General features: G+C 42.6%; 1 protein-coding gene across 2 annotated transcripts; it reads right to left on the bottom strand.

The window, feature by feature from the left end:
- Nucleotides 1-463: 463 nt before the first annotated feature.
- LOC118375074 (carbonic anhydrase-related protein-like) lies at nt 464-12,468 on the bottom strand. Of its 2 annotated transcripts, XM_052463564.1 has the most exons (10): nt 12,188-12,468; nt 11,907-11,927; nt 9,058-9,249; nt 8,649-8,773; nt 7,801-7,896; nt 5,924-5,986; nt 4,655-4,703; nt 4,445-4,557; nt 2,357-2,545; nt 464-743 (listed from the first exon to the last, which is right to left on the bottom strand). In XM_052463564.1, the coding sequence occupies exons 1-9, from the start codon at nt 12,258-12,260 to the stop codon at nt 2,411-2,413; spliced, it is 867 nt and encodes a 288-aa protein (XP_052319524.1). In that variant the 5' UTR covers nt 12,261-12,468; the 3' UTR covers nt 464-743; nt 2,357-2,410. The 2 variants fall into 2 exon arrangements, with proteins under 2 accessions (XP_052319524.1, XP_052319525.1); XM_052463565.1 differs by lacking the exon at nt 11,907-11,927 and having other exon boundaries at nt 12,188-12,464.
- Nucleotides 12,469-15,550: the final 3,082 nt, after the last annotated feature.

The following is a 15,550-nucleotide window of genomic DNA, read 5'->3' as shown; positions in this document are numbered from 1 at the left end:
GCCACTGATTCCTTCCACCACCTCATTGTTGAATTTGCGATTTCCAACTTGTTGTGTAATGTCCAATGGCCGATGAGCACCAATACTTTTTATCTATAATTTATCTTCATATGACAAGTATTGAAAAGGATTTGGCAGTAGATTGTCGACGTGATTCATGATGATAACAGCTTATCTAGCTTGCTATCTGTGGCCAATGACCTTGAGCCTTCTTGGATGGGCACTTCTAATGTAAATCTATGGCAGCACCCAAAGGGGCTTGAACTTTCTAGCTCTCCCTGTAGATTTTGCTGTGACGCAGTGTCTCCGTGAGTGACAAGACTGAGCCAATCACAGCGCAACTAGAGAAGATTACCAATCCCTACACTGTATTTTCCGCATGCTGTCCCTCCACAGAAAGCACTGAGCTCGGCTGAAACACCTGCATTTTGGAGCTGCCTTACTCAACAAAGAAGAAAAGAGACCATGTTTGTATGCGACTTTATTAACTCAATATATATATATATTTTTTACGTTGTTTGAAAATTGATATATGACACGTATTAATGCCATTGGTTCCAGGTCACAGGTGAAGTAAGCCGGTTGATCTGTCAGCACTGCCTTCATCAACACGGAGTAAAATGGTGCCTTTGTTAGCTCCCTCCCAGTCCAAGTGATCCAATGTAACATAACATCCAACCATCCAGCTGAGTCAGCAAGGTTGTTTCTCCCTCTCCTCTCCTTTATCTCCTCCTCTTGTTTCACTATGAAAAGAAAAAATTGAATATTTTGTAGATGTCGGAACATTCCAGCAATAATGTCGCCCTAAGACTTTGGAAACAAAGGTGGCAGATAGAAGAGCAAAGTGTTATTTTATAAGTCCCATGTTTTGGATTGGAATTGTTGGACATTGTGCAATGTTAAGATGTACTATTTTCCGCTCTAAAATCCACAAACTAATATCCTGTTTTCTTTGGATGAGCTATGATGGTTACAGAGCTAGAAATGTGATGTTTTCGGCCACACGTTTTGTCACATAATCACTTATGCACTTTATATGATTGCTACAATTATATCTAGTAAGTACATGCAATTATGCAGTACTGACCACCGTCCTTTTTGTATTTCCATGGTAAACAGAACTAACATTTGGCAGACCCATTTAACTACAGTACCTGCATTTACAAACATGCTACAATGTAATTACATGCATTATTCCCTTATAATTAACTACGAATGGTTTGGCAATGTAATTTAAGGTATTGCTTAATTATGCAATTTGAGTCCCTTCAGAACCCCCTTCCTCTATCCCTCCTCCTTCTTCCTCTATTCCCCCTTTCCTGGCCCCTCTTAGGTCTGGCCAGGTCACATGACCACTTAAATATCCCTTACCAGAGACAATACTCCACTATCTCTTCCACAGTCCCTCTGGCATTTCCCTCTGTAGCTACATAGCAGCTCACAACTATTATACAACCTTTTCCACCCAGTTGAAACGTTGATGTGCTTATACTTACACTGTCAAACTACCAAACAATGGGCTTATCTGGCTCTTTGATACAATCCTGTTCTTTCTCTTCACTGTTTGCATAATACAGTTGTGAGTCTAGACACACTTTGTCCATGTGCCTTCAATTGAGCACATCCAAATCCACCCACTCCTTTCAAAATGAGTAATTTGCCAGTATCCTAGGTGTTCCCAATGCTAGCTCTAAAATAGATATATCACTCCGGTCCACACACACAACACAGCTAGTCCTAGATTAGTGGGAGAACTGGGTTAGCTCATTATTACTATAGCTCTGCCACGGCTCCAGTGTTTAGTGGTACCATTATGATTGTACCTCTGGGAAATACCTGGCCTATTTCTGTTAAAGTATAACTTCCAGGGCAAGCCAATGTGACCCTGATACATGGTTCTTCGTGGTATACATTATTATCCATCAATCCAGGTCATTGAAGAACATAGTCTATGCATCAATATTTTATTTTTATTTAACCCTTTTAAATGAGGCAAGTCAGTTAAGAACAAATTCTTATTTACAATGACGGCCTACTTGTAAAGTCCCCCCCAGCCAAGCCCTCCCCTAACCCGGACGCTGGGCCAATTGTACGCTGCTCTATAGGACTCCCGATCACGGCTGGTTGTGATACAGCATGGGCTCAAACCCGGGTCTGTAGTGACGCCTCTAGCACTGCGAAGCAGAGCCTTAGACCACTGCGCCATTCAGGACCGCTGCTAAACTATTGGCTGTATTGCTAAAAGTACCTCTCCGCAAGAAAGAGGGCCACAACTTCTAAAAAGAAACCTTCTAAGGGCCTGAAACTATATGTGAGGTTGTGAGGGGCTCAGAACAGTCTGACTGTTGACCTTTACCTGTGGAACATGTAGCTAGGGATTCCCGTGGAGGATGGACTGTGGGAGGGGGTGTCACTGGAAGGCAGCCCGGACCGTCCTGTCACTAAGGGGCTGAGTGGGGCGGAAGTTGTCTCCCAACATCCCATCGTTTCCCTCAGGAAGCTCAGCACCTTTTAGATGGGACCTCAGCCTCCTGAACTCCTCTATCTGGGAGAGAGGCATGAGAAAGAGAGTGATGAGATGAGGGAAATTAGGGAAATGGAGGAAGAAAGAGAGAGAAGTTACACGGAAGGGAATGAGTGGTGATAGATTAATTAAGTGTTCTGTGTAGTGATTATGGTGTGGATAAATATTAGCATTTTACTGAATGCCTGTCCTGGGCTATTTTAGACTCCTCTTTCCATGTGAGCCCTATTATGTTTTTTTTTCTTGTTTTTTTTTCTTATTTCACCTTTATTTAACCAGGTAGGCCAGTTGAGAACAAGTTCTCATTTACAAATGTGACCTGGCCAAGATAAAGAAAAGCAGTGTGACACAAACAACACAGAGTTACACATGGGATAAACAAACATACAATCAATAACACAATAGAAAAATCTATATACACTGTGTGCAAATCTAGTAATAATAGGGAGGTAAGGCAATAAATAGGCCATAGTGGCGAAATAATTACAATTTAGCGTTAACACTGGAGTGACAGATATGCAGAAGATGAGTGTGCAAGTAGAGATACTGGGCTGCAAAGGAGCAAAATAACAATAGGTAGTTGGGTGGGCTATTGGCAGATAGGCTGTGAACAGGTGCAATGGTCAGTAAGCTGCTCTGACAGCTGATGCTTAAAGTTAGTGAGGGAGATATAAGACTCCAGCTTGAGTGATTTTTGCAATTTGTTCCAGTCATTGGCAGCAGAGAACTGGAAGGAAAGGTGGCCAAATGAGGAGTTGGGTTTGGGGATGACCAGTGAAATATACCTACTTAGGGAGGAGGCTTCTGATGTTAACATGCATGAAACCAAGGCTTTTACGGTTACAGAAGTCAACAAATGAGAGCGCCAGGGGAATAGGAGTGGAACTGGGGCTACAGGGCCTGGGGTAACCTCTACATCACCAGAGGAACAGAGGATGAGTTGGATAAGGGTACGGCTAAAGGCTATAAGAACTGGTCATCTAGTGCTTTGGGAACAGAGAATAAAAGGAGCAGATTTCTGGGCTGGTAGAATAGATTCAGGGCATAATGTACAGACAATGGAATGGTAGGATGTGAGTACAGTGGAGGTAAACCTAGGTGTTGAGTGACGATGAGAGAGGTTTCATCTCTGGAGGCACCAGTTAAGCCAGGTGAAGTCTCCGCATGTGTGTGGGGTGCGACAAAAGAGCTATTTAAGACATGTTGAGCGGGACTGACGGCTCTACAGTGAAATAAAACAGTAAGAACTAGCCAAGACAGCAGTAGACGAGGCATATTGACATTAGAGAGAGGCATAAAGCAATCACAGGTGTTGATCAGAAGAGCTAAGTCAACAACAGGTAAATGGCGATGAATGGGCAGAGCAGGTCAGTTAGGTACATACAGAACCTGAGTTCGAGGCTGGGGCTGACAGGTAAACAAAATGAGGTACCGTGTTATTGAAACAGTCCAGGAGGCATCAGCTGTGTAGCCGAGTGATCATAGGTTCAAAAGAGCAGCAATAGGTGAGTCAGGGTGCCGTTCGGTTGTCACTACTACGCTAAGTGAGCAGGAGACACAGAGTTCAGAAAAGCTAGTGGGCCGGGGCTGGTAGATGGTTCTTCAGCGACATAATAGCCTATTGAGACCACATCGGGCGATCACGTCGGCAGTACACAGTGTACAAAACAGGTGAATCCAGGTCAAATCTATGATCCCTTATTGATGTCACTTGTTAAATACACTTCAATCAGTGTCGATGAAGGGGAGGACACAGGTTAAATAAGGACTTTTAAACTTTGAGACATTGATTGTTTATGTGTGTATTAAGAGGGTGAATTGGCAAGACAAAATATAGAAGTGTGACAACTGCTGATGTACAAATAGATTTATAAAATACATTTGATTGCTTTGACCAGGCCATTGTGTCAGATGGCCTACTTGTAACTGTGAGATAGTGAGTGGGTAGCGGTACAGGATCCAGGTGACGTTCTCACTACATGGAGGTGTGGTCAGGGAGCCCTCATATATCCAGTAGTCTCTCAGGAGGGGGTCTGTAGGGAGTAACAAACACATACCATAACTTCATCTAATACTGTGTCACACCATACATGCAAGCAGGAATTATACACAATTAGATGAAGGACTCACCAGGAAGTAGTGTGTTGGGATTGAAGCACGGTATTATTTTGGTCTTCCCCTGTAAAGATAAGTCAAAACAAAACAAAGAATATTGGTTGTTTTTCTTAATTTGTAATGTACTCTTCATTTAGCCACCATGTCATCTGTACTACTGGACCTCTTCCTTCACATTCTTCACATTCAACATTTCTCCTGTCTAATCTTACATGTTTCACATGGTCTCAAATCAACCTGGAGCATTAATTGCATCAGGTTTCATTGAAAAATCTATAAACTAATAAATTGCCGCATGCTCCAACTGTTGCAGCTGCTGATTTGTCTGTTAACTGCCTAATTTGATGGTTAATGCTATTTAGGGTAGGGATGTCTTGGGACCTGAACTCCTACCCTAACCCTAACCGTAACCCTTACTTTAACCCTTACTTTAACCCTTACTTTAACCCTTACTTTAACCCTTACTTTAACCCTTACTTTAACCCTTTTAAATGTCAACTTCAATGGAGTAGGGACGTCCCAAGGAGCCCCGATAGCACAGACCCTAATTTGAATGTCTATGTTCTGTATGTCTTCCTCTATCTCTCAGTTAAGCATTGGGCGTCTACACCCTTAGGTCATATCAGTAATTTATCATAACATCTGCCCTCTCATCACCATGAAAACTCATAACCATAACATCATCGCCATAACAATATCAAATCAAATCAAATCAAATCAAATTTATTTATATAGCCCTTCGTACATCAGCTGATATCTCAAAGTGCTGTACAGAAACCCAGCCTAAAACCCCAAACAGCAAACAATGCAGGTGTAAAAGCACGGTGGCTAGGAAAACTCCCTAGAAAGGCCAAAACCTAGGAAGAAACCTAGAGAGGAACCGGGCTATGTGGGGTGGCCAGTCCTCTTCTGGCTGTGCCGGGTAGAGATTTTAACAGAACATGACCAAGATGTTCAAATGTTCATAAATGACCAGCATGGTCGAATAATAATAAGGCAGAACAGTTGAAACTGGAGCAGCAGCACAGTCAGGTGGACTGGGGCATTGTGTCAGGTAGTCCTGGGGCACGGTCCTAGGGCTCAGGTCCTCCGAGAGAGAGAAAGAAAGAGAGAATTAGAGAGAGCATATGTGGGGTGGCCAGTCCTCTTCTGGCTGTGCCGGTGGAGATTATAACAGAACGTGGCCAAGATGTTCATAAATGACCAGCATGGTTGAATAATAACTAAATAATCACTAATCACTAAATAATCACTTGGACAACAAAATGAATGGCAACGTCTTACCTTGTATTGTAGGTCCTGCAGCACTTCTGTTATGGCCTTCAACCCCAGATGCTCCTTCCCTATCTGAAGGAAACAACGTCAAGGGCATTGAGTCAGAAAGAGTTAAGGAAAGAGGGTCCGAACACAGTGGTATTCAAACCTTTTCAGCAGGGACCCTTTTTTTCTGCCAGAATTTCTGGGGACCCCATTTGTTTTAGCATTTTTTTCAAGACCCCACCCCAAATATAATGACACAACCTTAAAAATCCGTCCATTTCGATTTTTAAATTAACCTCTCTAGGGTATGTAGGGACGCTAGCGTCCCACCTGGCCAACATCCAGTGAGATTGCAGAGTGCCAAATTCAAATACAGAAACACTCATTATAATAATTCAGAAAATATACAACTATTTTACATAGGTTTAAAGATGAACTTCTTGTGAATCCAACCACGGTGTCAGATTTAAAAAATGCTTTACGGCGAAAGCATACCTTACTATTATTTGAGAACATAGCCCAGCAGACAAATCATTACAAACAGTAACCAGCCAAGTAGAAGAGTTACACAAGTCAGAAATAGAGATACAATTAATCACTTACCTCTGATGATCTTCATATGGTTGCACTCAGAAGACATTCATTTATTCAATAAATGTTCCTTTTGTTTGATAGTCTCTATATATCCAAAAACCTCCGTTATGTTTGCGCGTTTTCTTCAGTAATCCACAGGCTCAAATGCAGTCACAACAGGGAGACAAAAACATCCAAATAGTATCCATAAAGTTTGTAGAAACATTTCAAACGATGTTCATAATCAATCCTCAGATTGTTTTTAGCCTAAATAATCGATCATATTTTAACCGGTCAATAACGTCGTCAATAGAAAAGGTAAACAAGAAAGGCACTCTCTGTCGCGCGCATGAAAAAGCTCTGTGACACGGCAGGGTCCACTCATTCAGACTGCTCTTACTCCCTCCTTTTTCAGAATACACGCCTGAAACAATTTCTAAAGACTGTTGACATCTAATGGAAGGCATAGGAACTGCAATTTGAGTCCTAAGTCAATGGATACTGTAATGGCATTGAATAGAATACTACAACAACAACAAAAATCCTACTTCCTGAATGGAAATTAGTTCTGTTATACTCACAGACACTATTTTAACAGTTTTGGAAACTTTAGAGTTCTATCCACATCTACCAATTATATGCATATCCTATCTTCTGTGCCTGAGTAGAAGGCAGTTTAATTTGGGAACGCTTTTCATCCAAAATTCCAAATGCTGCCCCCTACCCTAGAGAAGTTTTAACAAATAACCTTCAATTCATTACATTTTCATCTCTTAACAAAATTCAAATAAACCAATTACATTTTTCAAATTCTTTCACAAAAACGTGCCATACAATAATCTGTACTCTTCCCAAAAAAAAAATATATATTTTTTTTATAAAAAATTAATAATTTGGCGACCCCACTGCAGTTTTTGCGACACCGAGTTTGAATATCACTGTCCTAACATATAAGCATTATGTTGCGATGTTAACAGGTGTTAACATGGGGCTGCTGACGTGAGTCCTGCCAGGATGTGGTGGTGGCGGGGGAAACTCTTGGAGCTTTCAAAAACAGGAAGGGCAAAGTGATGGGTTCACTTAAAACAGACGGTTTTATACGTTTAGGTAAACAGTAAGCCTCAAGCCAGCTCACGTCAATCAAATGTTATTGTGGTTATTTGAATGTTGGGGGTTTTCTCAGTCCAATTGAAAAACAAGTGGATGGATATATGTTGACTTTAGCTCATATGATATAAATTACAGTACCAAGTTGGCAAGTCCCTAAAAACCATACAGACCACGAGAAGAGAGGACTCATATCACTACAGAGTGAACCAAATCAATACCTGCACAAACAGAGCGATGATGAGAACTCCGTTCTTCTTCGCCAGGGCTTCTTCCACACTGTTGAACAGCGTTGTGTTCCAGTGGATCAGATGGAGCTGGGGGGGAAGCACACTTATTGTATTATATTTATATTGTATCATATTACAGGGAAGTTGATCACAAAAGAGATCAACCACATTTGATACTCAGAGAAAGAGACAGACAGACAGAAAGATCATAGGCAGAATGAGGCTGTAGACGACAGGGCAGGTGTATGGGACGTAAGTGCACTCTTCAATTTGAAATAGAGTACCAAGCACCTGTGATAGAGAAGGAAGCTTATAAATCCAAACCACCAGCGGCATAGCTTCTTCAGGGCCTTTCAAACACTTGTTTACATCAATGGTCTCAGTGATTTGTAAATACATGAAACAGTAACGAGCTAATATACTGTATAATAATAATAACAATAATATATGTCATTTAGCAGATGCTTTATCCAATGCAACTTACAGTAATTTGTTCATACATTTTTGTGTATAGGTGGCCCCAGGAATTCCAACCCTGCTCTACTAACTGAGCCATACAGGACTCCGTTACAAAAGCCCTGACCTTAAATAACCTTGTTTTATGTGAAAATAACATACCAACTCAATCTGAGTACTGTGACAGTGGCCTCTAACTGAGACAAACATCCATGGTCATGGCCTTGAAGTAGACTGTGTGTGTGTGTGTGTGTGTGTGTGTGTGTGTGTGTGTGTGTGTGTGTGTGTGTGTGTGTGTGTGTGTGTGTGTGTGTGTGTGTGTGTGTGTGTGTGTGTGTCTGTGTCTGTGTGTGTGTGTGTGTGTGTTTGGCTGAGACTCATACCTCCATGGGGAAGGCCTTAAAGTTGACGGTGTGTTCTGATCCCCGCTGGTTCTCCTTGCCCCAGTGGAAGCGCACCTCATGTAGCTCATACTCGTGGTCACTTGGCAATGGGCCACCAGTTACCACTGCAGACAGGAAACCCAGAGCGTCAAGAGCAGACACAAGAAATGAAGAACATACTAAATTAGCTGGGGGTTTTGAATGTAGGTCTGAATTCTGGTGCAACTCTGATTTCTCTAAGTGTGTATCACACGCAGCACACAGTCATTGACTCAACGCTCAGTTATTACGGTTAATGTGAGCTCATTGAAAAGGTGTTTGCAAGATCCCCAGTCTAGTGGAGTGTTCAGGTACAGTTAACCCATTCATTCTTTTGATGATACTGTGGTAATGTAATATCAACTTTCACCTGATTTGGACCTCAGAATGATGCGTGCGGTGTGTCCATCGTTGATGACCTCACAGTCCCGACACACCACATAATTGGGCGTGAGCCCCACGTCCAGGAGAGAGGGGTCATAACGGGCCTCCCGGGAGTTCAGGTTGATCGGGGACTGGTACTCCCCATTCGCATCAGGGAACAGCAAACCCCACTCTACACCTGAAAACCCACACAACTTAGACTTAAACTCCACCAAATGCTCTCCTTAGAGTAACCTCAGTGAGGTTACAACCTCTGGCTTGCACTGAGACCTCCATGCAGAGTCCTCTATGGTGTGTGGTGAAGTCACAAAGTGGTGATGTCTGGTGGAGTGTAAATCCAGCCTTTGAATACACAAGCAGCATAAACAAAGTATACCTGAGGACACACAAATGTGCATGCACACACACACACACACACACACACACACACACACACACACACACACACACACACACACACACACACACACACACACACACACACACACACACACACACACACACACACACACACACACACACACACACACACACACACACACTGAAGCTAAACTGGGCTAAGAGTACGCCAATCGCTGAATGTCATTGAACTGAGCACCTGGGGAGTCTGTACCAGGAATAACCCTCACCAGAGGGACACAAGGATGTTCTAGCTCTTCTTTCTTAACACCGCTCACACTTCCTCTCTTTTTACTGGATCCTCTTCCTCTCTGTCTATACCTCACTGACACCATCTTCCTCTCTGTCTATACCTCACCGACACCATCTTCCTCTCTGTCTATACCTCCCTGACACCATCTTCCTCTCTGTCTATACCTCACTGACACCATCTTCCTCTCTGTCTATACCCTACTGACACCATCTTCCTCTGTCTATACCTCACAGACACCATCTTCCTCTCTGTCTATACCTCACTGACACCATCTTCCTCTATGTCTATACCTCACTGACACCATCTTCCTCTCTGTCTATACCTCACTGACACCATCTTCCTCTATGTCTATACCTCCCTGACACCATCTTCCTCTCTGTCTATACCTCACTGACACCATCTTCCTCTCTGTCTATACCTCCCTGACACCATCTTCCTCTCTGTCTATACCCTACTGACACCATCTTCCTCTCTGTCTATACCTCACTGACACCATCTTCCTCTCTGTCTATACCTCCCTGACACCATCTTCCTCTCTGTCTATACCCTACTGACACCATCTTCCTCTCTGTCTATACCTCACTGACACCATCTTCCTCTCTGTCTATACCTCACTGACACCATCTTCCTCTCTGTCTATACCTCCCTGACACCATCTTCCTCTCTGTCTATACCTCACTGACACCATCTTCCTCTCTGTCTATACCTCACTGATACCATCTTCCTCTCTGTCTATACCCTACTGACACCATCTTCCTCTCTGTTTATACCTCACTGACACCATCTTCCTCTCTGTCTATACCGCCCTGACACCATCTTCCTCTCTGTCTATACCTCACTGACACCATCTTCCTCTCTGTCTATACCTCACTGACACCATCTTCCTCTCTGTCTATACCTCACTGACACCATCTTCCTCTCTGTCTATACCTCACTGACACCATCTTCCTCTCTGTCTATACCCTACTGACACCATCTTCCTCTCTGTCTATACCTCACTGACACCATCTTCCTCTCTGTCTATACCTCACTGACACCATCTTCCTCTCTGTCTATACCTCACTGACACCATCTTCCTCTCTGTCTATACCTCACTGACACTCTTCCTCTCTTTTTCACATTTCGTCATACCCCCTCCTTCAATCTTCCACAAAGAGTACAAATCTTCTCCTTCTCATTGTCACTTCTTTTCACACTTTGTAAGAACATTCTGTTAGCTAGCGGTCTTAGGTCTCTGCTCTTTCCATATTATGCCCTGAATTATTTCAAAGTTATTTATCACTTGGCTGTAAGTGTGAAATATTTCTTACTCGTTCCTTACAATGCAGTAAAATGTCAAACAAGAACACAAATAATAATCAAAAACTAGAACAAGAAATCACAAATGTCACAACGAATCCAGTTAACAACCCAAACAACACTATCAGTAATCCAAATACAATCTATGCGTATTACAAACCAAAAATATATACTACTCACTGGGCACAGACGTCAATTCAACATCTATACCACGTTGGTTCAACGTAATTTCATTGAAATGATGTGGAAACCACATTGATTCAACCAGTGTGTGCCCAGTGGGTAAGAATGACATGTACAAAGGTAGATAAATGACAGTGAGCTATGTCAAGAATCCAGTATATCAATACACTGTGTGAATAAACAGTGTAACAAAATGCAATGTAGAGTAGTAGATATATTAGAATGAGCTGAGTGAATATATGAATACACAGTGTGAAAAACAGAATAAGAAGAATGTGCGGGAACAGTGAGGCTAAGTTAGTTAGGACTACAGACAAGTCCTCTCTTCTCTTTCAGTGTATGGATGACTTTATCCCCTACCAACCAGATTCTTTTTTATTTCAAGTCAACACCAATAACAACATTAGTTACTAAAAGTTTAGCTCTTGACTTTGGTTATAAAAGCTCTCTTTTTTTCCCAGCTACTGGAAACCTTGACAATTACCCTCCAAGAGCCCAGAGGCATTTTGAGACAATGCACACAATGGTGCCCTGAACAAGAGCACTTGAAAGCCCAGAACCATAAAAGCATGGTAGCTAGACCACTACTCTCTTAGAATACTTAATCATGGGTGTGACTCCAGAATCTCAAGTTCAGCTCTATACATCATTTGCATGATCAAGTTACCCCGATAAGAAGTGCATTGATCAAAATACCCTACCTTCTTTGGGTTCTTTACCTACTGTATGTTAGAGAGAGAGAGAGAGAGAGAGAGAGAGAGAGAGAGAGAATGAAAGAGGGGAGAGAGAAAGAGGGGGAGAGAGAGAGAGGGAGAGAGAAGAGATGGCTATTTTTTTCTGTTTATATCTGAGAAGAAAGAATTTCCATATCAATGCATGCATTGTTTAGTGCCTAAATGGTAAAGAAAGTTATGTTTTGTGAGAGAAAGGGAAACAAGTGTTCGGTACACAAGTGTTTACTAAAAACCTCCAAAGCCCTTACCTTCCTGATATCCCCAGTCCAGATCATCCTTCCCAGGGTAGTAGTCAGACTCCTCAGTCATGCTGTCTGCCATGGCAGTATGGAACAAGTCTTTTTACTGAACACACCTGCTTTGATTTGATGTCAAAGTCTTTGGCTTTTGATTTGATCCGTTTTCTTTCTTCCTGCTCAGTCCATCTAATAGGAGAGAGTGAAAGTCTCTCTCTCTCGGCTGCAGTGTAGACTCTCCCATCAACAGACACTCTAGGTAAGTTTCAAAACTCTCTTTCAGCACTAGCAGCCCACAGAGTCCCCGCCCCACACAGACAGAGATTGGATTGGATGAGTCAAGTCCCTGTCAAAGTGGAGCACCTTTTAAACAGCTCAGCAATTCACTGTGGTGTAAGGAAAGGAAGATCTGTGTGTGTGTGTGTGTGTGTGTGTGTGTGTGTGTGTGTGTGTGTGTGTGTGTGTGTGTGTGTGTGTGTGTGTGTGTGTGTGTGTGTGTGTGTGTGTGTGTGTGTGTGTGTGTGTGTGTGTGTGTGTGTGTGTGTGTGTGTGTGTGTGTGTGTGTGTGGTGGGGTAAGTGTGACACACACTTACCCCACCAGACATGTCAACAAGAGTCTTTTCATAGTCTGCGAATCCAGAACAAATTCAAGAAAGCATACAGTATTATATAGAGCCATTATTGCATTGAACTCCCTTCCATCCCATATTGCTGTTTTTTGAAACCTGGTTTAAAAAACAGATAAAGCAACACCTCACGGCACAACGCCTCTCCCCTATTTGACCTGGGTATGTAGGCTGTGTGCCATTTTTAAATGTATGTAGTTCTGTCCTTGAGTTATTCTTGTCTATTAATGTTCTGTATTATTTCATGTTCTGTATGGACCCCAGGAATAGTAGCTGCAGCTTTCGCAACAGCTGATGGGAATCAATACCAACAACAACAAAAAGAGAAGTGGAGCGCTTTTCAGAGGGGTTACTGTTAGGAATAGATATTATGATCCTGATGTTTTTCAGGTGAAGAAATTGACAGTCAGTATTTCCATATTAGAATGTTTGTCCAGATTTGTGTTTCCTCAGAGATTTCCGGGAAAAAAATGTCTATCTGTTTGTGCAAAGAGAACAGATTAACACTATTCTTGAAAAATAGAAGGTTTATGTAAAAGTGGTGTCACATATTACACGTGCACATTCCTGTGGAAGTCCTTTACTGGCTAGGCTTTTTGTTGACTAACTCAGCACTTAGTGGCCTTGTTGCCTTGTGTCTGTCTTGAGATTGGAAGGTTGGGAGTCATACCAAAGACAAAAACTGGTACCCAGTGCGTCTCTGCTTGGCCCTCAGAATTAAGGAGAGAGATTTGGGTTAAGACTAGTGTCCTGTTGAGGTGGTGTACATCAAACTGTCTCATGCTACAGAAATACGACTCCAGCTCCTATGAGCCATTCCTGCTCGCATAAAGGCTTGTGCAAGGTTCCTTACTTACAGCACAAAGTAAACCAATCCTTTCATTGTCAATAGATGCAAACATAGAGGATTAGCTTATAGAGTAGAACTGACCAGTACTGTTCTGGCAAGATATGATATATCCCACTGTGTCATATGCCTGTCCCAAAGTATAGAATTTGTCAAAGGGAATAAGATTGATTAATTGCTTAATATTCTGTACTAGGAAACCACCTTGACCCTCATTTCCTAAATTGAATAGATTGCACATCCCACTCTCTGTCAGAATCTTCATAATGAGGTCATTTAGATCCCATAGGACCAGATATGAGCTTAAAACAATTTGTTTTTAAATAGCATAACTTTAGCCTGATAATCCTCTTCGGACGCGAATCAATTCTGGATATATTTTGGAAACTGGTCTACTTTTCTTTCTTTTCTAATCTTGACTTCTTCATATACTGTAGTTTTATGTTAATTTTCTCATATTCTTTGTTGATTCATTTTGATAACAACCTTGTATACACTGCGTATACCAAACATTAGGAACATCTTCCTAATATTGAGACCCCCCCCCCAAAGAAACCACTACTAAAGGACACCAATAAGAAGAAGAGACTTGCTTGGCCCAAATGTGAGATTTTTTGGTTCCAACCTCCATGTCTTTGTGAGACACAGAGTAGGTGAACGGATGATCTCTGCATGTGTGGTTCCTGCATGTGATGGTGCTTTTTTTTTACCTTTATTTTACTAGGCAAGTCAGTTAAGAACAATTTCTTATTTTCAATGACGGCCTAGGAACAGAGGGTTAACTGCCTGTTCAAGGGCAGAACGACAGATTTTGTACCTTGTCAGCTCGGGCATTTGAACTTGCAACCTTTCGGTTACTAGCCCAATGCTCTAACCACTAGGCTACACTGATTTGCTGGTGATACTGTTAGTAATTTATTTAGAATTCAAGGCACACTTAACCAGCATGTCTACCACAGCATTCCGCAGGAATACGCCATCCCATCTGGTTTGCACTTAGTGGGACTATCATTTGTTTTTCAACAGGACAATGACCCAACACACCTCCAGGCTGTGTTATGCCTATTTGACCAAGTGCTGTATCAGATCATGGAGTGCTGTATCAGATGACCTGGCCTCCACAATCACCTGACCTCAACCCAATTGAGATGGTTTGGGATGAGTTGGACCGTAGAGTGAAGGAAAAGCAGCGAACAAGTGCTCAGCATATGTGGGAACTCCTTCAATACGGTTGGCAAAGCATTCCAGGTGACTACCTCATGATCTGGTTGAGAGAATGCCAAGAGTGTGTGAAGCCGTCATCAAGGAAAAGGATGGCTACTAACCCTAGGAAGCTCTTTGCCACCTTCTCCTCCCTCCTGAATCCTCCCCCCCCCCCTCCCTCCTCCCTCTCTGCAGATGACTTCGTCAACCATTTTGAAAAGAAGGTCGATGACATCCGATCCTCGTTTGCTAAGTCAAACGACACCGCTGGTTCTGCTCACACTGCCCTACCCTATGCTCTGACCTCTTTCTCCCTCTCTCTCCAGATGAAATCTCGTCTTGTGACGGCCGGCCGCCCAACAACCTGCCCGCTTGACCCTATCCCCTCCTCTCTTCTCCAGACCATTTCCGGAGACCTTCTCCCTTACCTCACCTCGCTCATCAACTCATCCCTGACCGCTGGCTACGTCCCCTCCCGTCTTCAAGAGAGCGAGAGTTGCACCCCTTCTGAAAAAACCTACACTCGATCCCTCCGATGTCAACAACTACAGACCAGTATCCCTTCTCTCTTTTCTCTCCAAAACTCTTGAGCGTGCCGTCCTTGGCCAGCTCTACCGCTATCTCTCTCAGAATGACCTTCTTGATCCAAATCAGTCAGGTTTCAAGACTAGTCATTCAACTGAGACTGCTCTTCTCTG

This window comes from Oncorhynchus keta, chromosome 15 (assembly GCF_023373465.1).
Source record: "Oncorhynchus keta strain PuntledgeMale-10-30-2019 chromosome 15, Oket_V2, whole genome shotgun sequence".
Classification (NCBI taxonomy): domain Eukaryota; kingdom Metazoa; phylum Chordata; class Actinopteri; order Salmoniformes; family Salmonidae; genus Oncorhynchus; species Oncorhynchus keta.
This window is presented reverse-complemented; position numbering and strand designations above follow the sequence as displayed.